The sequence below is a fragment of the Hipposideros armiger genome, unplaced genomic scaffold (assembly GCF_001890085.2).
Source record: "Hipposideros armiger isolate ML-2016 unplaced genomic scaffold, ASM189008v1 scaffold_932, whole genome shotgun sequence".
Taxonomy (NCBI): domain Eukaryota; kingdom Metazoa; phylum Chordata; class Mammalia; order Chiroptera; family Hipposideridae; genus Hipposideros; species Hipposideros armiger.
Genome location: NW_017732282.1, coordinates 544,812 through 566,544, shown reverse-complemented (window position 1 = coordinate 566,544; position 21,733 = coordinate 544,812). Strand labels below are relative to the sequence as shown.

Genomic DNA, 21,733 nt, shown 5'->3' with positions numbered 1-21,733 from the left:
TCCTCCACAACTAGACTGAAGAACAAAAGGACAGCAACTTGTCTGTTCCCCTTCCCCCAATTCCCCAGCGCTGTTCCAATTCCCCAATAAAAATCTTTAAAAAAAATAAAAATAAAACAAAAGTCTGTTGTTTAATCTCTACATATTTGTGGTTTCTCCTGCTTTCCTTTTGCATTTGATCTCCAACTTCAAAGCACTGTGGTCAGAGAATATGTTTGGCATGATTTCAACCTTAAATTTGCTGAAGCTAATTTTGTGTCCCAATGTATGATCTATCCCTGAGAATGTTCCATGTGAACTAGAAAAGAATGTATAGTCTAGTGTTCTAGGATGAAATGCTCTGTAAATGTCAATTATGTCCATTTGGGCTAATGTGTCATTTAGGGCTGATATTTCCTTATTGATTTTCTGTTTGGATGATTATCCATAGCTGTCAATGATGTAATTAGGTCCCCTTCTATAATTGTGTTTTTGTCAGTTTCTCCCTTTAGTTTTATTAGTAGTTGCTTTGTATATTTCGGTGCTTCCTGATTGGGAGCATATATATTGATAAATGTTATGTCTTCTTGTTGTATTGTCCTCTTTATGAAATGTCCATCTTTGTCTCTTGTTACCTTTTTTGCCCTGGAGTCTTTTTCATCAGATATAAGTGTGGTTACACTTGCTTTTCTCTGGATGCCATTTGCTTGAACTATCATTTTCCACCCATTCACTTCGAGCCTATATTTGCCCTTGTAGCTGAGATCTGTCTCTTGGAGGCAGCATATGGTTGGGCTTTGTTTTTGATCCAGTCTGCTATTTTGCTATTCTGTGTCTTTTTATTGGTGAGTTTAGTCCATTTACATTTAGGGTGATTATTGATATATGAAGGTTTCCTATAGACATTTATTTTATCTTTTGTTTTCTGATAGCTCGGTGTTTCCATTGTTTCTTTGTCTTTGTGTTTCTGTTTGTTATTTTAGTTTGGTAGTATTCTATTATTTTTTTCCTGTTTCCTCTTTTTTATGTTATGTGTCTCAGTTCTGGATTTTTCTTCTTTTTTTTTTGAGTGATAACCATTAAGATCATGAAAAAAAAAGTTTCATATATACAGTAGTCCATTCTCTTCAGCATGCATCTTATCTCCATTCCACTTTGCAAATTCAGGGATCTTTATTCCCTCCCCTTTTATGTTTTTGTTGTCAGAAATTATCCCTATTTATGCTGTGAATTCATTTCTAAGTTGCAATAGCAAATTGCCTTCTTCTCTTTTTTCTTTGATTTTATTTTCTTTACCCTTTATGTTATGTTTAAGTGTATAGTGCCCTGTTCTGTGTAGGGGTTGCCATTTCCCGCTCCTGTCTGTCTGTTAGTGACCTTACTCATAGTTTTGTATCCTTTTGTCTTTTTGTCTCAGGTAGAATAACCTCCTCAGTATTTCCTGTAATGCAGGCCTTGTGGTAGAAAATTCCCTCAGCTTCTATGGATCTGGAAAGCTCTTTATTCTTCCTTCATATCTACAGGATAACTTTGCAGGGTATATTATTCTTTGGTAATTTCTCTCTTTCAGTAGTTTGAATATTTGATTTCATTCTCTCCTGGCTTGTAGAGATTCTGCTGAAAAATCTGATGATGATCTAATGAGCTTTCCTATGTAAGTTACTGTATTCTTTTCCCTGGCTGCCTTGAGAATTCTTTGTCATTAATTTTTGACAGTTTCAATATAATGTTCCTTGGAGAAAGCCTATTGGGATTAAGGTAATTAGGTTTTCTGTTTCTTCTTTGATTCAAGATTCCAGTTCTTTGCATAAGTTTGGGGAGTTCTCATTGACTGTTTGAGTAGGCTCTCTGTGCCCTTCTCTCCCTCTCTTCTCTTTCTGGTATACCCATTATTCTTACATTGCTCTTTCTGAGGGAATCAAATAGTTATTGTAGAATTCTTTTATTTTGTTTAACTCTCAAGTGTCTCTCTTCTTTCATCTGTGTCATTTCTAGATTTCTATATTCAATATCACTAATTCTTTCCTTCATCTGATCAGCTCTATTTCCTAAGCTTATTATTTCATTCTTCATCTTTTATTGAGTTCTTCAGCTCCAGAATTCCTGTTTGGTTCCTTTTTTTAAATTTCTGTCTCTTTGGTAAAATATTCATTTTGTTTGTTGATTTTATTTCTGAGTTCATTAAACTGCCTGAGTTTTCTTGCATCTTGTTAAGTTTCTTCAGAACTGCAGTCTTGAATGATCTGTCATTTAAGTCACATATTTCCATGTCTTTAACACATTGTGGACCGGTGATACAGATTTGCATCTGTACATTTAAATGCCCCGTCTTCAATGTGTTAAGTTTATTTTCTGGAGATTTTTCATTTTCTTCTGAGCTGCCTTGTTACCTTGGTTATCTCTGGTAATTAATGGATTATTTCTCTTCCTAGTCATCAACAGGAGTGAATTCCACAGCAGGTGGGTACAAAGAAGTCTTTCTTTTGCTTTTCAGTGCTGGAGTGTTTTACTTTCTCTCATCCTGTTCCAGCTTCTCGCATGGTGGGAGATTTTCTGGGGAGGTGGGAATCTCCTCTGTGACCAGGTCACCTTGGTCTCAGGGCACCACCCCTGTGGAAGGACATGGTGGTCAATGAGGATCTGAGCCCCTGAAACCCCAGTGCTGCTCCTACAGCCAGATCCAGAGCTGTGTGCCTCAGCAACCCTGGGTGCCCCTTGCTGGAATCAGCCATGAAAGGTGGGGGTAGGGTGGACTGGGAGAGGTGGCTGGTGTGTTTGTGGCTTTGTTCTCCTCCAAGTAATGGCAACTGCCAGACCACAGCTGCCTCACCCTTATAGCTCCTCCCTTGTAACTAGAATTAGCCACAGTGTGCATCTGCCACTCAGGAACTGTCTCTCCAGTTCTCAGGGTTGTAAATATTCTGCTCTTTAATCTGACAGTGCTACTGTTTTTTCTGGGGCCTGCTGCAAACACTGGAAGGGTGGCGGGAGGTGGCCTGGCTCTGTAGCTCTGTTTACTGCCTGGCAGTGAGGAAAGTTAGATTGCAGTTGTCGGACTTCTGTATTCAGTCTTGCGCCAAGGTCTCTGCCCCCAGTTGCTGGGTTCAGCCATATTATATGATGATCATTCAGGCAGGATTGCTGGGGCCACAGAGAGTGCACAGAGAATGCACCTGCAGTCTCAATCCTCTCCTGTCCGGGAATGCAGTGAGCTCCGGGCTGAGTGCCACGGCCCCGTGTCTGCATTTCTCCATTTGCTCCTCCTCTATTCGAGCATCTGCAGATGTTGCGATGCAAGGATCTCTGAGATGTGTTTGTGTGTTGTACAGGGAACCCTTTGTTGAATTATAGCTGTTCAACTTGTTGTAACTCCAAGGGGGGAGATCAAGGAGCACCGCTCATGCCGCCATGTTTCTGAGGTCACTTCTCCCAAAGTTGTTTTTTAACCAGATCAGGAATTCAACAATTCTTAAGGAGCTCAAGTTTCTAAGAAGACAAAAGGATTCCCCTATGAATTTGGAGTTGTGCCAGACATTTTAAATACATGATGTTCCAACTCCTTAGTGTCTTTGTCTTGAACTATCTTGAACGTTGGAATCTTCCCCACTTCTGTTCCCCTAGGAACAGGAGATGTTAGATCATCATTAAATTGTATTGAGACTGGGAATGGAGAAGGCAGAGTGTTTGCACCTCTACTCCAATGTAGTCAATCAACATTCATTGAGTGCCAGGGGTCAGAAATACAAAAACATTTGTCTTTGTCCCTTAAGAATTTCAGAATCCAGGAGAGGAAATTAATCAATGTTGAATAATAATAAAGCACATTATTGCATGAGTGGATTTCTATGCCTATGTCTCTGGATGTATTCTAAGTACTATGGATTGAGCAGTACAAGCAGATATAGCAGGCCTTAAATATCTGCTGTTAGGATTATTGTTTTCCTGGCAAACCAGTCCTGGCAGAATATTCCTCTTTGGCCTCCCCACATTAATATCGGATTCACGGCCTTGAAAGTTGGCGTTACCTGCCAGTGAGGCATGAAGCTAAGCGGAGGGGGACTTGACCTTCCCCCCATTGTGGTGACTTACTGCCTCTTTCACCGGAAGCAAGTGACTTAACCAATCTTGTGCCCTGCTTTTCTCATTTGTAAGCTGGGCATGATGATTTAGATTCTGCCTTCCTTGTGGCAATAAGTGTGATTCAATGAGATAATAAATGTACAGGTTCTGAACAGATCAATGCAATTTCTGAGCTAATCTAAATCAGTTTACCACCAAGTTTATATCACATTTCATTGAGCATCCTTGTACCTTCCTTTATAGTTGCTCATTCCTTTATAACTACTCAGGGTCTTACAATTTAAAGAGAAAAGGGGTGGAGGTGCTTGGAATTACTGTGTTTATTTGCATTTAAGTTTGTCTCCATCATTTGTATCTCTGTATGCTAACTTCTTATGCAGAGAAGATCAACTTCGTTGCTTAAGATGTCATTGTGCCACTTTGACATTCCAGATTTATTTACCCGAAAACATGACTTAAGGCCTCCAAGCCTTCCCTACAGGCAGCTGGTTGATGAATCATGTTCAGCATTCATATAGTACTGCTGGCACATACCAAAGGAACACTCACGCTCATCACCTGTCCCTGTCAGTTCTTCCTCTTCCACTAATAAAGTGCATCTGTTTTGGTGACTGAATAATAACATGCCAAATGGAGAAAAGCTGGGTGTGGACTAATGTAAATAGGGCAGTGATACAGTTTCAAGGATAGAAGATGGTTTGGTAGTAGCTCATGGAAACAGAAGCCAAATGAAGAGACCGGAAGCACAGTTCCTCTTACAATCATTCGTGGAGTGTAGGTGACCCAATATATCCCCAAGATGTTAAGGGGACAAGATTCCCATACGCTCACTTCTGAATTCCCACAAACGTTTTATATGGTCTCTCCCCAGTAGCATCATTTTAACATTTTGTCGAGAATTATAAATTTTTAAGGAAGTTCAAACCAAAGTTCAGAGCTCTCCTAGCAGTGCTTTTTAGTGTTGGCGTTAGTAGCTATGATTGGTATCCAGAGGAAGTGATTAATTGAAAATGCCCTAGTTTTAAAAGTAAAACAGCAGGGAGATTGACATTTGCAATCTGGTATTTCACAGTTCTCACTACTCGTATTTTTGAAATTTGTCTTTGTTATGAATATCCAGCACTATATAATTTTGTGTTTTGTTTAAAAGAGGAGAAATTAAACATGTTCACGGTGCCGGTGTGCCTTGAATCTCATCATCTTAAAGTGTTGGGGGAAGGTGGTAATTAGGGGGGTGCAGAATGTTTGAAATGAATTTGAAAGCAAGTTGAGTAAAAATAACAATATCACTGTAAGTTATAGGTTATTTTTTCCTCTTCTTTTAATGATTCACTTGGCAGCATTCTTAGTGATTACTTGTTGAGAAAAAAGTCCCTATCCAATGTGAAAAATCAGGAACTTCAACAACAGCAGCTCCGTTACTTTCATTTCCAGTTCTGATGGTGATTACCCTCTTCCTTTTTTTTTTTTTAACTTCAGCTAAGTCATTTTCACGTCTGCGTGTATATCATTTTCTATGAAAGAAAATCTGTGATACTTGATAGCTTATTAACAGGTGTTCTGGAAATACTCTAGCTTGAAAATAAACTTAAATATAGCACACAATTGCAAGGGTTTTGAATATTATTATGACTTTTAAAAGTCAATCTAACTAATGCCTCACATTGAAACCATTTATTGTTAAGAAACCTCGTGGTAAATGATACATATCTTACAGCTTTGTCATCATAGTTAAATCTCTACCGACTCAGATCACATATTAGCATTTTTACCATCTGGCTGAAAGGATAGAGAATATATGTGCAGAGGAACAAGTTGGTAACATTTTTGACCATCTGGTAAATAAATATGGAAGTAGCAGGAATTTTAATATTTATTAATTGTATAGATGCAATCTTTAACCGGAAATAGCCTCTAATACAGTAAAGTAGAACTAAATTTATATTTCTCAAATAATTTTGATCTAAATCGTTACATTTTCACAGTCTACTATGTGCTCTTAAAATTTGACTCCTAACAATGTGTTTCTTATGTTTGTTTTTTAGGGCCCCTTAAAGTGCCTAATTTTTAATATAACATATATTAATATAACATATAGTAAATAGTAATATATATTAATATATATTAATATAACATATAATAAAACTTCTTTCAGGAGAAGCCACATGATAGGATCCAGCATACAGGCTCAAATGCTGAAGTTCTCTGCCACCGACCACTGTGTGGCCTGGGATAAATTACTTGGCCTCTCTGAGCATCACATTCTTCATCTGTAAAGAGTGAATAATATTTTGTCAAACAGTATCTCTCAAAGGGTGGGCCATAGAGGGCCAAGGATTGATGCATCAAAATCATGTGGAGAGCTTGTTCAAAATACCAACACACAGCCCCACCCCCTCAGAGATTCTGACTCAGTATGTCTTGGAAACAAGAGATTCTGACTCAGTATGTCTTGGAAATCATCTATGAATCTGCATTTTTAGTCACTGTCCCAAATGATTCTGAGGTACACTGAACTGTTATAGAGACTAGCTGATTATTGCACTTCACTCCCTTGAAAAATATGTAATTAGCTAATCCTAACAAATAATAAAATTTCTGCAAATTTGTTACTAATAAGCTTAACTTTAAAAATATACGTTTCATATATTAGAAATTTATCACCTGACAGCATTGGTGCTTAAAATATACCAACTTTATAGAAAATAGGAAGGAAGTCAGCTTGAATAATGCTGGCGATTCATTAAATGTACGTCTCAATTCTCCTTGTTTAATTCGATCCTTTTTTTTTTCCCTTGCACAGGAAACCACAACATATTTATGGACTAGATCTAAATCAGGAGCCCAGATGAACTTAAAGAAGCTAGGATGGGATTCTTAGTTTTTCAAGATCCATACACACCAAACTATTAATCTCCATGACTCCAGTCTCTAGACTTCCTCTGGTTTTGTGAGGACTGAGCAAAGCTCCAATGATGGAAAAGCAAAGGACTTAATTATTCGCTTTGATATCATCTGCCATCAACAGAAAAGTGAACCAGACAGTAGTACAGCCATGGAAAGAAATTCAAGTTTATGGAAGAACCTAGTTGATGAACACCCAGTCTGCACAAGCTGGAAGCAAGAGGCCGAAGGAGCCATTTATCATCTTGCCAGTATTTTATTTGTAGTAGGTTTCATGGGTGGCAGTGGATTCTTCGGACTCCTTTATGTCTTCAGTTTGCTGGGTTTGGGTTTTCTCTGCTCTGCTGTCTGGGCTTGGGTAGATGTCTGTGCAGCCGACATCTTTTCCTGGAATTTTGTACTGTTTGTTATCTGCTTCATGCAGTTTGTTCACATTGCATACCAAGTGCGCAGCATAACCTTTGCCCGAGAATTCCAGCTGTTGTACAGCTCCCTTTTCCAGCCTCTGGGGACCTCTTTGCCTGTCTTCAGAACAATTGCTCTGAGCTCTGAAGTGGTTACTTTGGAGAAGGAGCACTGTTATGCCATGCAGGGGAAAACCTCCATTGATAAACTCTCTCTGCTTATTTCAGGAAGGTTTGTACTCTTAGTGCTTGCATGTCTTTCTTCTGTATTAGCTATTAGCTTGTCTTTCTTTCATCTACATTTTTTGTCTCAGTGTAGCATAGTCTTGGGTGGCATTGAACACCCTGAGGCATGAGAAAGCCCTTGACACATGAGTCAGGGACATAGGCATTTAGAATACATGGTAGTATTTACCTGAAGCAGGAAATAATCTAGAGCCTTAATATTTCTTCGTAGAAATCAAATGTATAAATTGGTTTATCTGGATATGCTATATATTTTCAAGCAAATTACTTACTGAAAGTCAAAAAGATGATACCAGCTTGAATTAATACAGTACTTATGTTGGCATGCAAAGTAATCTAAATAGACTCATATCGGGAATTCTTTTAAGCAGTGGAGAACATTAAATTTTATAACGATCAATTTTTTTTCAGTCATTTCTAGTAATTGCCTATTTGCTAGACAGAAGTGGGGTGGGTGCACCTCATTATATATATATATATATATACACACACACAAATATATATATATATATATGTGTGTGTATACACACACACACACATACATATACATGTACATATACATACATACACACATAAATCCATACTGGGGGTGCAAAAAAAATGTATATAAATAGACACTTTGGTCAACGTTGCTCAAGCAGTAGTTTGCCATAATCAGAAGTGTCTGGACGCTGATGGTAACCACTTTGAGCACCTCTTGTAATTGCAGAAGTCAAACGTGACTTGTATTCATCTTTTGTTATTGGCATATATTATTATAATTTTAATAGTTTTTTTCCTTTCTTAAAATGTATATACATTTTTTGGCACCCTCTGTACACACACACACACACACACACACACACACACACACACACTTTGAAAACAGAGTTTTGGGGAGGAAACAAATGTGATTCTGTTTTTTAAAAAATTAAATATTTAATTTAGAGTTATTTGCAGTGGTACTTTATGTTCCTCAGGTTTTCTTACTGAATTTAAAATCTGACTGAATGCACTGAAACTTTTTATTGAAGTGGAATGTACATACATAAATGTACATACCATAAGTACAGCTTGATGAATTTTCTGATGAATTTTCCCCATATTCCAGACCCCTAACTGTGTGAGGAACATCAGTACATGAATCTTACAGGAGATTTGTCACTTACTGTAATGTATGAATGTAATATTTTAATTTTTAAATTATACAATTATTTTTAAATTATAAAATTTTAATAGTTTAATTTTAATAGCCAAAAATGTCATCAGAGATCTGAAATACTGCTCCCTCCCCGCACCTCCCATATGTGCTCACTTTACCCTTCCCTCATACATGCTGTTCTTTGTGTTTGTAGGATCAGAGTGACAGTTGATGGCGAATTTCTGCATTACATTTTCCCCTTCCAGTTCCTGGATTCTCCTGAATGGGACTCACTGAGACCCACAGAGGAAGGCATTTTTCAGGTAAGGGATAACTAGCGCACACAGGAAACACTGCCTCTTCCAAACAGATAAAAGATAAATGATGTTTGTTTAAAAACAGGCAAACAAACAAAACAGCAGTTGACAGAGGAATAATTTATATTTAACTTTGGGATGTATTTTAATTTTGGGATTTATTTTAACTTTGGGAAGTCAACTGCATGACTTCCCAAAGCCATTTGAGTCTTGTTAATTAATGTCATTTTATAGGTCCAGCAACAAGGGGAAGAATGGGTATTATACATTATAGAAAAGAGTCTGTGAGAAAGTGTCTTAAGTTTTCCTTTGCTTAACTGCATGTATGGGAATTAAGATATAATTAATTAAGATTTGACTGTAAGCTAAACACTGCCACTGTGACAGTTTCGAAAAACACCAAGAACAAAAAATCAGCCCTTATTTCAAAATAAGTGATTTTTAAAATTTAAAATGCTGATGGGTTGCAGTTGTTTTCTAACACCAAAATGCTAAACTTCCTGTCACTACTCTGGTGCCACGACTCGTACTTTTGAAAGATAACCATTTCAGTCGTTTCTATCTGTTATGTACTATACTGTTTTCCTATGATTAATACACGTAATGTACATGTGTGTATACAAATGCAAATTCATATACATATCCAGAATACGTACACAAATTCTGTTTTGTACTATAGAAACTGCACTAGGGTTCAATGACCACAGTCTTCAGGATTGGCTTGGAAATATTTCTCTAACATTAGTCAACTTTATTATTTTTTAGTATCAAGTAGCTCTTGCTTCAATAAAATGCAAAATATGGATAACTGCACTTCAAAAACAGATAAATTGGAGATGGGCACAATGTTGTGATTATTCATATTATAAATTGTATAGTAATAAATTGTATCATTTCTCTTTATTTTTTTACAATATATGGTGGGTCAGTGGGCTTTTTTAACCTAAAAAAGGCAGAAGGGAAAATCATCTAAAATTTGGAACAGGGCTGGCCGAGTGGCTCAGTTGGTTAAGAGCTCCCTCAAGAGTGCAAGTTCTGAGCAACAGGGTCACTGGTTCGATTCCTGGCCCGAGCTGAGCTGCCAACAGGTGGTAGAATGGCTCAGCTAAAAAAATAAATAAATAAATAATAAAATAAAATAAAATTTTGGGCACAAAAAATGTAGCAGGACTTTTATTGCTCCCTAATCTTTGTTTATATGTGATCTTATGATTTTTTTTTTTAGGTAACCCTCACAGCAGAAACCGACTGTCGATATGTGTCTTGGAGGAGAAAGAAATTATATTTGCTCTTCGCTCAGCATCGTTACATCTCCCGCCTGTTTTCAGTTTTAATTGGCAGTGACATTGCAGATAAACTCTATGCCTTGAATGACAGGGTATATATAGGGAAAAGCTACCACTACGATATTCGGTTACCCAACTTCTATCAACTGTCAACTCCACAAATGCCCAGATCACCCCTGATAGAACATTTTCAGAATTCCAGACACTATTGTAACAAATGACATCAAAGCCGGAAGTTTTATAATTATAAAAAAGACTCTCTTCATCATTCCCCAAATGATATAGCAAAATACGGAAAATTGAGCTCACTGATATTTTTATAAGTCAAACTCAGAGGCAAGATGCCACTGACAGCTGTTTTACTCATCTCAACTTACCAATTTTTCTGTATTTCTTATTGGAATAAGTGGGACGGGAGAATGAATGACTATGAGCAGTTTGTCCTTTTCTGCATCAGAATTGGGCGAATGAAATTTTGCCATTCTCAAGTTTCCTCAGGTTTATTCAAACCTGTTGTCTTGAGCTATTGAGTTAGATGTTGCTTCCCTAGAAGCAGCCAGTTAAGTACTCTCAGCAGGAGAGTGGGTTGTTACTGTCCACATCAGTGTCTCCAGAATTCACTTTTTGCTACAACCTCTGATAAAAGCAAGATGTATTACTGTGGTGGGCAGCAATTGTTTATTTTAAATGTGAAGTTATTTAATGACTAGAAAGTAGAATAAATTCAAGAGATGATAATATGCCAAACTTGAAGACAATTCTGTTGCTACACATACTTCATCAGCTTAATCTTTACAGTAACATTTTAAAAGAGGCATTTCATGGAAAAGCTGCATAATTACTGAGTAAAAAGAATAAATACTAAAAATGTTGCACAGCATTTTGATTTCACCTGTTCAGTGGAAAGGGCAAGAGTGAGAGGTGTGGCTGGACAGTGAGGGACTCGGTGAATGCCCTGCCCACCACACAAATCCAGGAATCTGCCTTACAGCCAGTCCTTCAGCCTTGTAAAGAAGAGCTTAAGAAAGAGACAGCCCCTCAGTCACAGATCCGACCCCTATCTTTGGAAAACTGGTTTTCTGAATATTACATGCAGGCCATGTTCTTTGGTGGAAAGATATACCATCATACGTTTAACACATGTGTACTGAGCACCTACTGTGGCTCCTGGGTGTTGGGGACACATCAGGTAACAGACGGAGATCTCATCCTCATAGAGATTACATGCGTATTCTGGGGGTGAGGGAGACAGGTAATAAAATAAATCAGGAAAACCTAGAGTTAGAAAGAGAGAGTGCCATAAACAAAGAGAAATCGGAGAAGGTGGATAGGAAGGGCTATTGCAATTTAATAGGGTGGTCAAGGAAGCCCTGAGTGAGAAAAATGGCTAGAGCAGAATGAGCACTAGGGAAGACAACAACGGGAATTTCGGACGGATTAGGTGGGGCCTCGTAAGTCACGTTAAGGACTTTGACTTCAATTCTGAGAGTGACCAGAAGCCATTGGAGAGTTTTTGTTTTTTGCTTTTTTTTTTTTAATTGGGGAATTTGGGGAGGGGAACAGTGTTGGGGAGTTGGGAAAGGGGACCAGCCAAGTTTTTGTTCTTCAATCTTCGTTGTGGAGGGCACCAGTCACCATCTGGCTGCCCATCGTGGCCTCCTAAACTCAAGGTGCTGTGTTACAATCTTAGTTGCGGGTGGGCACAGCCACCATCCCATGCGGGAGTTGAACTGGTAGCCTTGTTGTTAAAAGCACACGTTCTATCCACTAAGCAATCTGGGTGGCAGCTCGGCTCAAGGTGCTGACTTCAGTCTTAGTTGCAGGTGGGTGTAGCCCACCATCAAACAGGCAGTCTTGTTGTTAAGAGCACATGCTCTCACCAGCTGAGCCACCCTGCCACCTGTTGGCAGCTCAGCGGCAGCTCAGCTCAGGCGCAGCGTCACTGGCGCATGTGGGAATCGAACTGGCAGCCCCATTGCTCAGAGCTCATGCTCTTAAGCTAACTCTTAACCAACTGAGCCATTCAGCCGGCCCCTGGGGAGTTTTAAATAGAAGAGGGATGTGGTCTGTCCTCTGTTTTAATAGAATCACGTTGGCTAGCCTGCCAAGAATAGACTGGGGGTAAGAGGGACAAGAGTGGACTTGCAAGAGGAGATCAGCGTTAAGTGTGATATCCACCTACACACTGAAGTAAATAAATAGATGAGTCTAGAGTTCAAGAGAAAGGCTTGGGCTGGCGATAGAGATTTGGGGGTATTTCACATAGAGATGATATTCAAAGGCCATGAGACTAGATGAGACACCCAAGGGAGTGAGTGTAGATTCTGAAGAAAAATGGTGTGAGGCCGTTTCTTTAAGGTACTCCATTGTTAAGAGGACAGGGAGATGGGAAGGGTCGGCAAGACATGAGAAGGCGTGCCCAGTGAGGTAGGAAGAAAATCAGGAGTGTTGGTCCTGGAAGCCAAGTAAGTGTTTCAAGGAGAAGGGAGTGATGAACTGTGTCAAATGTGGCTGACAGGTCAAGTGATAAGAACTCTGGGTTGAGCAGCATGGAGGTCACTGATGAACTTGGCAGGAGCAGTTTTAGCAGAATGACTGGGGACCAAAACTTGACTGAAGTAGGTTGAGGGGAAATGAGATGAAAGAATTTGGAAAAGCAAATGTAAGTACGTTTTTCAAGGTGCTTCGATGTGAAGAAAAATAGAAATGGACAGTAGCCTGAGCAGGAAGTAAGGTCAAGAGAGAGAATGTTTTTGTTGCTGTTTTGAAGGTTAAGGGAAATCGTGGCATATCTGTATGCTGATGGGAATGATCCAGAAGAAAGAAGTGAATTGCTGGAGTGATGACCTTGAGCAGCTGAGTGATGATGGGATCCCATAACCTTAAAGGGGAATATGGACAATTAATCATTAGTAAGGAGAGAAGGTAGACTACGGTTGCTGACCAGTGAGAGATGTGGTGGCAACTTGTAAAAATTCCCTTGTAATTACCTCTATTGCCTCAGTGGCCTAGGAAGCAAAGTTAACAAGGAGGATGGGGGAAGACGCATCAGGGTTATGTAAAACACATTATTTTTTCTGTGTTTCTCCCATAAGCGGGACAGTGTGACAGGTCTGAAGCATAGTCTGGATGAGCTACTGAGCTATTGAAGTTCGGCATGAACTAAAGGAATAGTTGGGGAGGTTCTTCTGTCTCCCTCCCACACGTAGCCACCAAGGGCAGCTCTCACAGGCAGACACCATGGCAGCTCTCTGCCTGGTGCCACTGAAGGCCTTCAGGGAGCACTCCCTGGCTTGTCAGTGGGCTTCACAATGGCTCTCAGGGAAATTCATTCCTTTATCCTTTAAGACTTTGTGATAGTAAATATTAAAATAAAGCACCCAAGTAGAAGTCACACCTTAAGTTAGTACCAGCGAATAATTTAACAGGTTAATTATCACATAGCTTTCTAACCATGAAAGTCAACCGAGAACAAAGCCACACAAAATTGGGATGTAGACTTTCGGCTCAAGTCATTTGGCAGAGGGAGGAGAAGAATTTATACACAAGTTTCCCCGAAATCTAACCATTTTTAGGATGAGGAGGAAGGAATGCAAACATCACAGGATAAAGGGATGCTGAAAGAGGAAGCAAAGAGATGCTCTGAAACCTCACCGTCTTCACATTTTTGTGTGTGGCTGACACTGACTGTCCCTAGGTATTAACAGGTATGCTATTATAAAACACCTTGGTTTGCACCCAGGTTTTCTTACTTAAAATAAATAAATAAATAAATAAAACCCTGTAGTGACCTCTATGTATCTACTCTACTTTGGCTTGAAATGTCTAGCAAACCACATTTCACCATCTCAAAATACTTTAATTAACCCAGATGGAAAGACAAAAACTACTGATATCCTGGAAAAGTACTTCTATAGTGCAATATCACAGCACACTTAAAATTTAATTTCTATTAAAAATTGGGCTCGTTTTAACCTCAGCCTTATTGTTTCCAGCCCTAAATTCCTTTGATTCATTTATTATTGGTAAGAGTGCAATAAAAGGAGGAACTGGTTGTTTTCTTGTGTTAAAAATGCTCTATGGCTTTGTATACGAGATCTGTATATATATATAAACAAATGGAACATCTTGATCAAAAAGTATTTAGGATTTCAACACCAAGAGAGTAGAGCATTAAACCCAGTGCAGGGCTCTCGTAAGTCCGGGGCTCTTTGTAATTGTACAGGTCACATGTCCACAAAGCCGGCCCTGGCCAAGAGCTGTCCTGGGGACTTGAAAGAATTGGGGTGATTGCTGTGTGACTTTCTGACCTAAATATCATGGTCAGGAAGGACTCCAAGAAGTAGCCTGAGGGGTGGCTTAAAACAAGCCCACAGACACCTCCACCCCAGGCACCAATTAAGTTAGGGGGTGAGGGGAGGCTGCAGGCCCCTCTCGCACAGCTCTTACTTCACCTGGATATTTGGAGGCTTCCTGTCCCCCTTCCTGTCCAGTGAATCTGATTTGATTTCCATGCAAATATGAGAAGGGAGCAGCATGATTTGCCCTGGACTCTGTGCCCTAAGGCCCTCATGGTCCTGAGATTAATCTACCATAAAGAATAGTATGATGCTCTGAGACTTACGGGGTGAAGGAATTTCTCTCCTCTTCAACAGAGGAGCAGGAGGAAATTCATTTGCTCTCCGCTTGCCTGGATATGCTCTGGGTGTCATATTGTTATATTGCACAGAACCAGAAGGACAGAATTGATTTGACAGAGCAGTTACAAAGTGAAATCCCTCAACTAAGCTGGCAAGAGCCATAAGAAAAACATACTAGGCAGACAGTACAAATTATTAGAAGAGCGACACATTATAAAACATTATGTACTTGAGACCAAGGGCATAAATATATATATATATATATATATTTATATATATATATATGACATTTGATTGCACTTTCTAACTGGGTTCCATGTTCCATTATATTGCACATGATCATAGAAGAAATTAACCTTCAGAAATGGTGTTCCCAAATTAATATTTTTTAGTAAAAGACAGTTTTTATACAAATTAGAGAAATCAATAGGCTTAATTAATTTCATTTTTTTCTTCATTCTACTAAAATGTAACACTCACATAGCAATAAAAAGTACAAATAAATATCAGTATCATATAGACCAGCGGTTCTCAACCTTTCACAGGGGTCGCCTAAGACCATCGGAAAACACATATTTTCGATGGTCTTAGAAACCGAGACACAGCTCCTCTATCCGTCTCCAGGCCCACATGCAGATACGCCCACATACGAGTACCCCGGCAACCCCTGTGAAAGGGTCATTCGACCCCCAAAGGGGTTGCGACCCACAGGTTGAGAACCGCTGAATAGACCCATTATAATAAAATACAGGTTTAATTTGATAGAACTGTATATTACTTCAAAACCAAAAATCTGAACAATAACAAAAAGATGTGGCAAGATTGAAATACTAGTTACTTTAGCTCTTAGTCATCTCACCGTGAGTATTACCATCATTTTAATGCCGGATTGTACATTTGCATATAATTTCAACATGATTTGAACATAATTTGAAGTTTTATTATTATGCTAAATTTGACGAGTTTTCAAAACTGCTAAGCCATTGAAGATTGACAGGGAACTTTCTTTCTCCCCTTAAGAACTAATAATTTGTGTCTTGAATTCTAATTTTTCCCTTACACTATTTCAATTCAAGCTTTGATGATCTTAATAAATGTCATTTTATTTTATTTATAGGATTTCAAAAATATTTGTTTTTACATAATTTTATAGTAGGATTTCAGCTCTACTTGATATAACACCAGATGTTTTGAGTCATGTAACTTGAGATTACTACTCTTATTAAATATAAAATTATCTCCCAAGTTATATAATTCCAAAACAATACCTTATATCTATTTAACACTTATAGTTTACAAAGCATGTGCTTATACATGATTTCATTTACTTGTTCCTTACAGGAATTCCATTTTGTGGATTAAGACTAGAGAGGCTGAATCACAGTAAATGATGATTTTCAGCTTAGCCACTTCTTCCCAATCAGTGTCCTTGCATTTTTCATGCTACACTGACCCTGGTGTTCCTAAGTGACTTGAAGAGAGCTAAAATGTCGCCAGTCTGAAATGGAAGAAAACTCAAAGCCAAAATGCCAGTTACACATCTGCTGAATTTGTTAGTGATAGTGAGGGGAACATTATCCAAAAATGAACCTTTCTTCTTCCAAATCATTCAGGAAGTAGCTTGAGCTCAAAGGTGCTTTACAAGTGAAATGTGTAATTAAATGCATCTCTATTAAAATGGCTTTATAAGTTTATAGAATGAAAGAGCATGCCCAAGCTTCTTCGATGCAGTTTAAGTTCTTGAAATTTTGGATCTGACCATTTTCATTTCAGATATTTCAGATATGGTTCATTTGAGAGCCTCCCAGAAATTTTACTAAGAACTCTTGATCTCAGGCCACCAAACTTTATGTGCCACCTCCCCCAAGTATAAGTAAATTAATTCAGCGTTGCTTGTAGTGTTGTTTCTGTCTCTCTTTTTAAAGAGAGAATAAAATTTTGTGTACAGTGAAACTTTGTAAACTGAAGCTTTTTCAAACAATAGCCAGTAAGGTCTCTAAGACAGAGAAGATATTTTTTGGTGTGATATAAGTGGGGGTTTCTGAAATACAGGGTATTACTGTGGGATATAAGTTGCTTCATTTGAGATAAAAGTTTAGCCAGTGTACCAGTACAGCATCTATTTTTCTGAGAAAAGGACTTCTCCCACTAGTCTACATCTTGTTCACTGTTTGGGAACAGTGCCTGGCACAAGGTGGTGGCTTTGTAAATATTTGCCAAGCAAAAGGAAAGTAAATGCATCTGTTCTTAAATCCGTATCTGAATTTTAACGCTGAAGCCCCCTCCCAAATTGACTTCAAAGATGCAATGCCATGGCAGTTTTGTCATGAAATAAAACGTAAGACCAGTAGTCATGTCATCTTTTTCTGCACGATGCAGAACTATTACTTCTTTAAATGATTTTCAAAGCCACATTTTTCTTCCTGATATTGTTGAAGTGAGTTTGAGCAGCACTTGTTCAGATTGCAGTTACTAGTTTTCAGGTTCCAAGATCCTTCTTGGGGTTGAAAATCTACAAGCTGATTTAGCTTACACTGGTCTTTGTATTTCATTTTTCTCAAAAACATATAGTTTGGGAGCTCCTCTGACCTCAGCTACAGCCAGTCTCCATACTTCTATTATACTTTGCTGTGCAAAAATCACCCGTGGCCTACTGCCAAGTATATAGCACTTGCTCATTAAATTATTTTTGGAATCAAGCGAATAAAATGTACAGCTGGTATAAATTGAGGAGACTCTAATCAGACATGTGCAAAACACACCTTTCTTTAACCTGTCATTGATCTCATCCTGCTTTCACACCCTCTTCCCAATAATAGAGGAAAACACCTGACCCTAAAACTTAAAAGTAGTCTCCATTTTAAACAGCCATTTAAAACGGAAGATCCCTCAGTTTTCCTTTCTGTGTTTCTCTCCTTGCCCCAGCGATGCTGGGGCAAGTTTAAGTTTACAAGGCTTAATGGCAGAGTGGGAGAGGTGTTTTGACCTCTGTTCTCAGTCTTCCCTTGATCCACTGCATTGTTGCTTGGCCATTTAGTCTCTGGCCATCTGAGCTGATGGCCCTAGTGTGTGGCTGGTCCTGCCTTCCCCTCTGACAGTGAAGTCTCTGCATTCTCCCCCCCACTCCTGCATCCTGACCCCAGGCATTTCCCAGTCATCCAACCACTCACTATTCTAAATGAATGAATCAATGCATCTCAGGGTGAAACCACCATCTCTCCCCATTCCTTCCAAACCTATTCTTTTTACAACTTTTTCCTGTTTTATTATTAATTAGCTAGATGGGAAGGGGGAGGAGAGGCAGGTGGTGGTGGGGACTGTGAGACCAGGCAGGGGAGTGAAGTGTCACTATTATGGTAGAGAGGTCACACTAATTCTAATAAAGTGGTTTTTAAGTTAGTAGAATATTGTCATTTTGTTGTTTTTTGTTCCTTCTATTAAACAGATAATAGGACCATATTATAAACAAGTTAGAATAAAAAAAGAAAAAGATAATCCACTATTCTACCGAATTTCTATTAACATGTTGGTATATACATTTCATGTTATTTTCCCCTTTCATAATAATTTAGTTGTAAAACACAATTTTTAAAAAGTTTACTATTTATTCTATTGAAGAATAATACTTGAAAGCAAATGCACTCATTTATTCCATCAACTACTATTTACTGAGTTCCAAATATATGCAAATCACATGTTAGGTCCCATGAAAATATGAAAGATAAATCAGACACACTTCCTACCCTCCAGAAAGGTATGACATAGAGGGAGAACTAAGACTTGTACATAAATATATAATAGGTAGCAAGTGATAAAAGCCATAATAGAGATAGAAACTAACTGCTCCGGGGTATCACATTTCTGTAATATTACTTTAAAATATATGCCAACAAGATAAGTTTTTAATAATGTAAGTAGTGAGTGCCAATGCATTTTTAATAATTTCATCACATAGCATCTTATAATGGTCACTAACAGTAATATTTTCTACTAAATTTTTTCCTACTTAACGTCAGTTTTGTAGGTATTAGAAGTTTTATTTATTCGTTAAATGATCATCTGAAATTTACTGCAAGATTTCCTGATTCACGTTGGATCCCTCTGTTGCTTTAAGATGCCACTTTCTGAGCTTATAGTATATTCATTACACTTCTCTTCAGATAACTTAAAGTGGTGCAGTTGATGTAAAAAATATTAAGAGATCCCTAAGTTGTGGTATGCAGTAAAACCGCGCAAGAATAGTTTTGTGTATGGTATGTAAACCAAAATAATGTTCTGTTGGAAAATTCATACTCAGGATATTTCTATTCGTCCCACACTCTAAAGGGACTCGACTAGAAATCTGTATCTTTTCAAAGCACAACCTTTTTTCTCCTATGAAAGTGTGTGAGGGTCTCTGTAGTTTTCAAACCCAGTATCATCATAATCATTTTGTGTGGTTCTAAATTGTACTGAATATGTTTGATCTTGGATTAAAGAAATATTCCACCTTGTTTACCACTTTTTAATGCCAAAAGATAAAACTGCTGATATGTGGCTCATAAATATTTTATTAGGTTTTATATATGCATTAAGCTAGCAAAATATCTTATTTTCATAAATTTATTACAACAATTTAAGTAGTAGTAATAATGAAGATTTGCATTTAAATAATTCTTTTCTCCTGGGAACTCTGAGTGCTTTTGCACATCAATTAATACCGAATGGTTGAATCATTATTCCCAACTTTTTTTTATTATTCCATCTTTAAAATGTGTTGCTTTGGGGTTTTTTTCCTAGCCAATGTCAATTACCAGGCTGGCTATTATCAGGCCTCACATTTGCCTCCCAAACCAGCCCTTTTTGAGAATTAATTGCATAACAGAATGATATTGCTCAGTAGAAACTCTATGACTGAAAGTTCTGTTTTCATCAGATCTCGATTAAAAGTCATTCTGTGGCTTCACTTTCAATCCAAATCTTATCTATACCATCAGATTACATGTTACTAAGAATTGCCAAAAAGTTATTTTTCTATCATTAACAACTTCTCCTTCAACCACCAAATATCTCATACAAAGAAGTTATTTACACACTTAAAAAAAAAAAGTACCTTTAGAAGTGCCATCCTCAGTTTGTTGCATTTCTCTTCTCTAAAAGCAGAAGTGCTTAACTTGGGATTCATAGACAAGCCTCATGGGTCTGAATTTCTAGAAAGGGAAAGAACAAAACCCAAAGAGGTCATCACAGTGGTTTGTGTCAGGCTTTTATTTATTTTTTTAAGATTTTTATTGGGGAATTGGGGGATAGGAACAACACTGGGGAATTGGGGGAAGGGGAACAGACAAGTTGCTGTCATTTTGTTCTTCAGTCTAGTTGTGGAGGACATTGCTTCACTGGCCCAAGTTGGCACCATCATTACGCTCTTCCCGAATGAGGCAGATCAGTCACCGGCTTCTGGATGGCTGCTCACACTGGCTGCTGGCTACATATGGTAGCCCATGGCAACCCACTGCAGCAGGGGCTGCAGCCTACAGCATCGCCAGCGACTCACGGCAACCCAGCTCCAGGTTGAGCTGTTGTTCAGCATCTTAGCTGTAGAGGGCAGTGTCACTGGCCCTCATATGTGGGATCTGAACTGGGGCCCTCTGGCGTCCCAAGCCAGCTCTTAACCAACGTGCCACTTGGCCGGCCTGATGCTAGGCTTTTGACACTGATCTGTGAGGGGAGCTGGAATCTAATTTGTTTTGTAGATCCAATCTGAGCGGCAGCTTTGAGCCTTCTTCGGGATTGATTATGAATTCAGAGCTACTCCTCTGATCCTCTTTTCACGCTTAAAAACAAAAAGTGACTTGGTTATGCTTATTTGTAATAATTCCCTTCTCTTTGAAATAACTTCCTAAATGTTAGGAAACCTTATTAAATCCTTCATCTATGGCATTCGTTTGTTATTGTTAATATTTAAAACAAACAATTCACAAATGCAACTCTTCTGTTTTAGAAGAAAAGCTATATGCGGAAGAACAGACAGAGTGAATACTAGGCCTCTAATTGTGACATTATAGTCACTATATGCACCTTTCTACCAACCCCAAGATGATGATTTACTGTTAAGTTAGCTCTGCCAAGTGCCCGGTTTCTAGAATCTATACTAATGCATATTTCATGAGTTTGCTTTTGAAGCCAGTATCTCATTTCTGGCTACTCCAGGGAAATCCCAAACCATTGCAAATTTTAGTATGTGCCAAAGTCTTGCAATTTACAAATTTTGTTTTAAACAACAGTCTTGTGTATGTTACATTTCACCTATTTAAAACAAGCAAATGCATAGAAAATGAAGCTACATCTTAGCCATTTTATGCATTCATATACTATTTCAACTATTTCATCAGGCTAGGGAATTTTGATGGTTGAAATTCTAATAATTTTTATTGGTTGTACCATGTGCAGAGCACTATAAGAGGGATAGAAGAGATGTACAATTAAGCTACTAAAAGCTGGGTGCTAGGCATTTTCAAAAACAGAGTCTCTAAAGGTCAAAATAATCCTGTCAACTAAATATTATGTTCCCAGTTTAAACTACAAATAATTGAGGCTCATAAAAGTTTGAAAAATGATTTGAACTCACCAAATTTATTACATATAAAACCATGGTTTTTAGGCCGGCCGAGTGGTGTGATGGTTAAGAACTAGCTTGGGACGCCAGAGGGCCCCAGTTCGGATCCCACATATGAGGGCCAGTGACACTGCCCTCCACAGCTAAGATGCTGAACAACAG

The 21,733-nt window shown here is 38.4% G+C and overlaps 1 protein-coding gene and 1 long non-coding RNA gene across 5 annotated transcripts in view; one reads left to right on the top strand and one right to left on the bottom strand.

The window, feature by feature from the left end:
- The window catches only part of POPDC3 (popeye domain cAMP effector 3), a 36,498-nt gene extending 24,625 nt beyond the window's left edge, over window positions 1-11,873 (top strand). The window contains exons 2-4 of the mRNA XM_019630698.1: window positions 6,863-7,599; window positions 8,948-9,056; window positions 10,276-11,873. Of these exons, the coding sequence (XP_019486243.1) occupies window positions 7,115-7,599; window positions 8,948-9,056; window positions 10,276-10,557 (876 nt within the window). The 5' untranslated portion in view covers window positions 6,863-7,114 and the 3' untranslated portion in view covers window positions 10,558-11,873. The remainder of the gene's footprint in view (window positions 1-6,862; window positions 7,600-8,947; window positions 9,057-10,275) is intronic.
- The window catches only part of LOC109375344 (uncharacterized), a 112,243-nt gene that overhangs the window by 83,290 nt on the left and 7,220 nt on the right, over window positions 1-21,733 (bottom strand). For 3 of the 4 annotated variants that reach the window (XR_002122554.1, XR_002122553.1, XR_002122555.1), the window contains exon 2: window positions 20,069-20,165. This is a non-coding gene — a long non-coding RNA (uncharacterized LOC109375344). Of the gene's footprint in view, window positions 1-6,146; window positions 6,330-20,068; window positions 20,166-21,733 lie in introns of those variants that run through there. The other variant, XR_002122556.1, reaches the window with a different exon arrangement.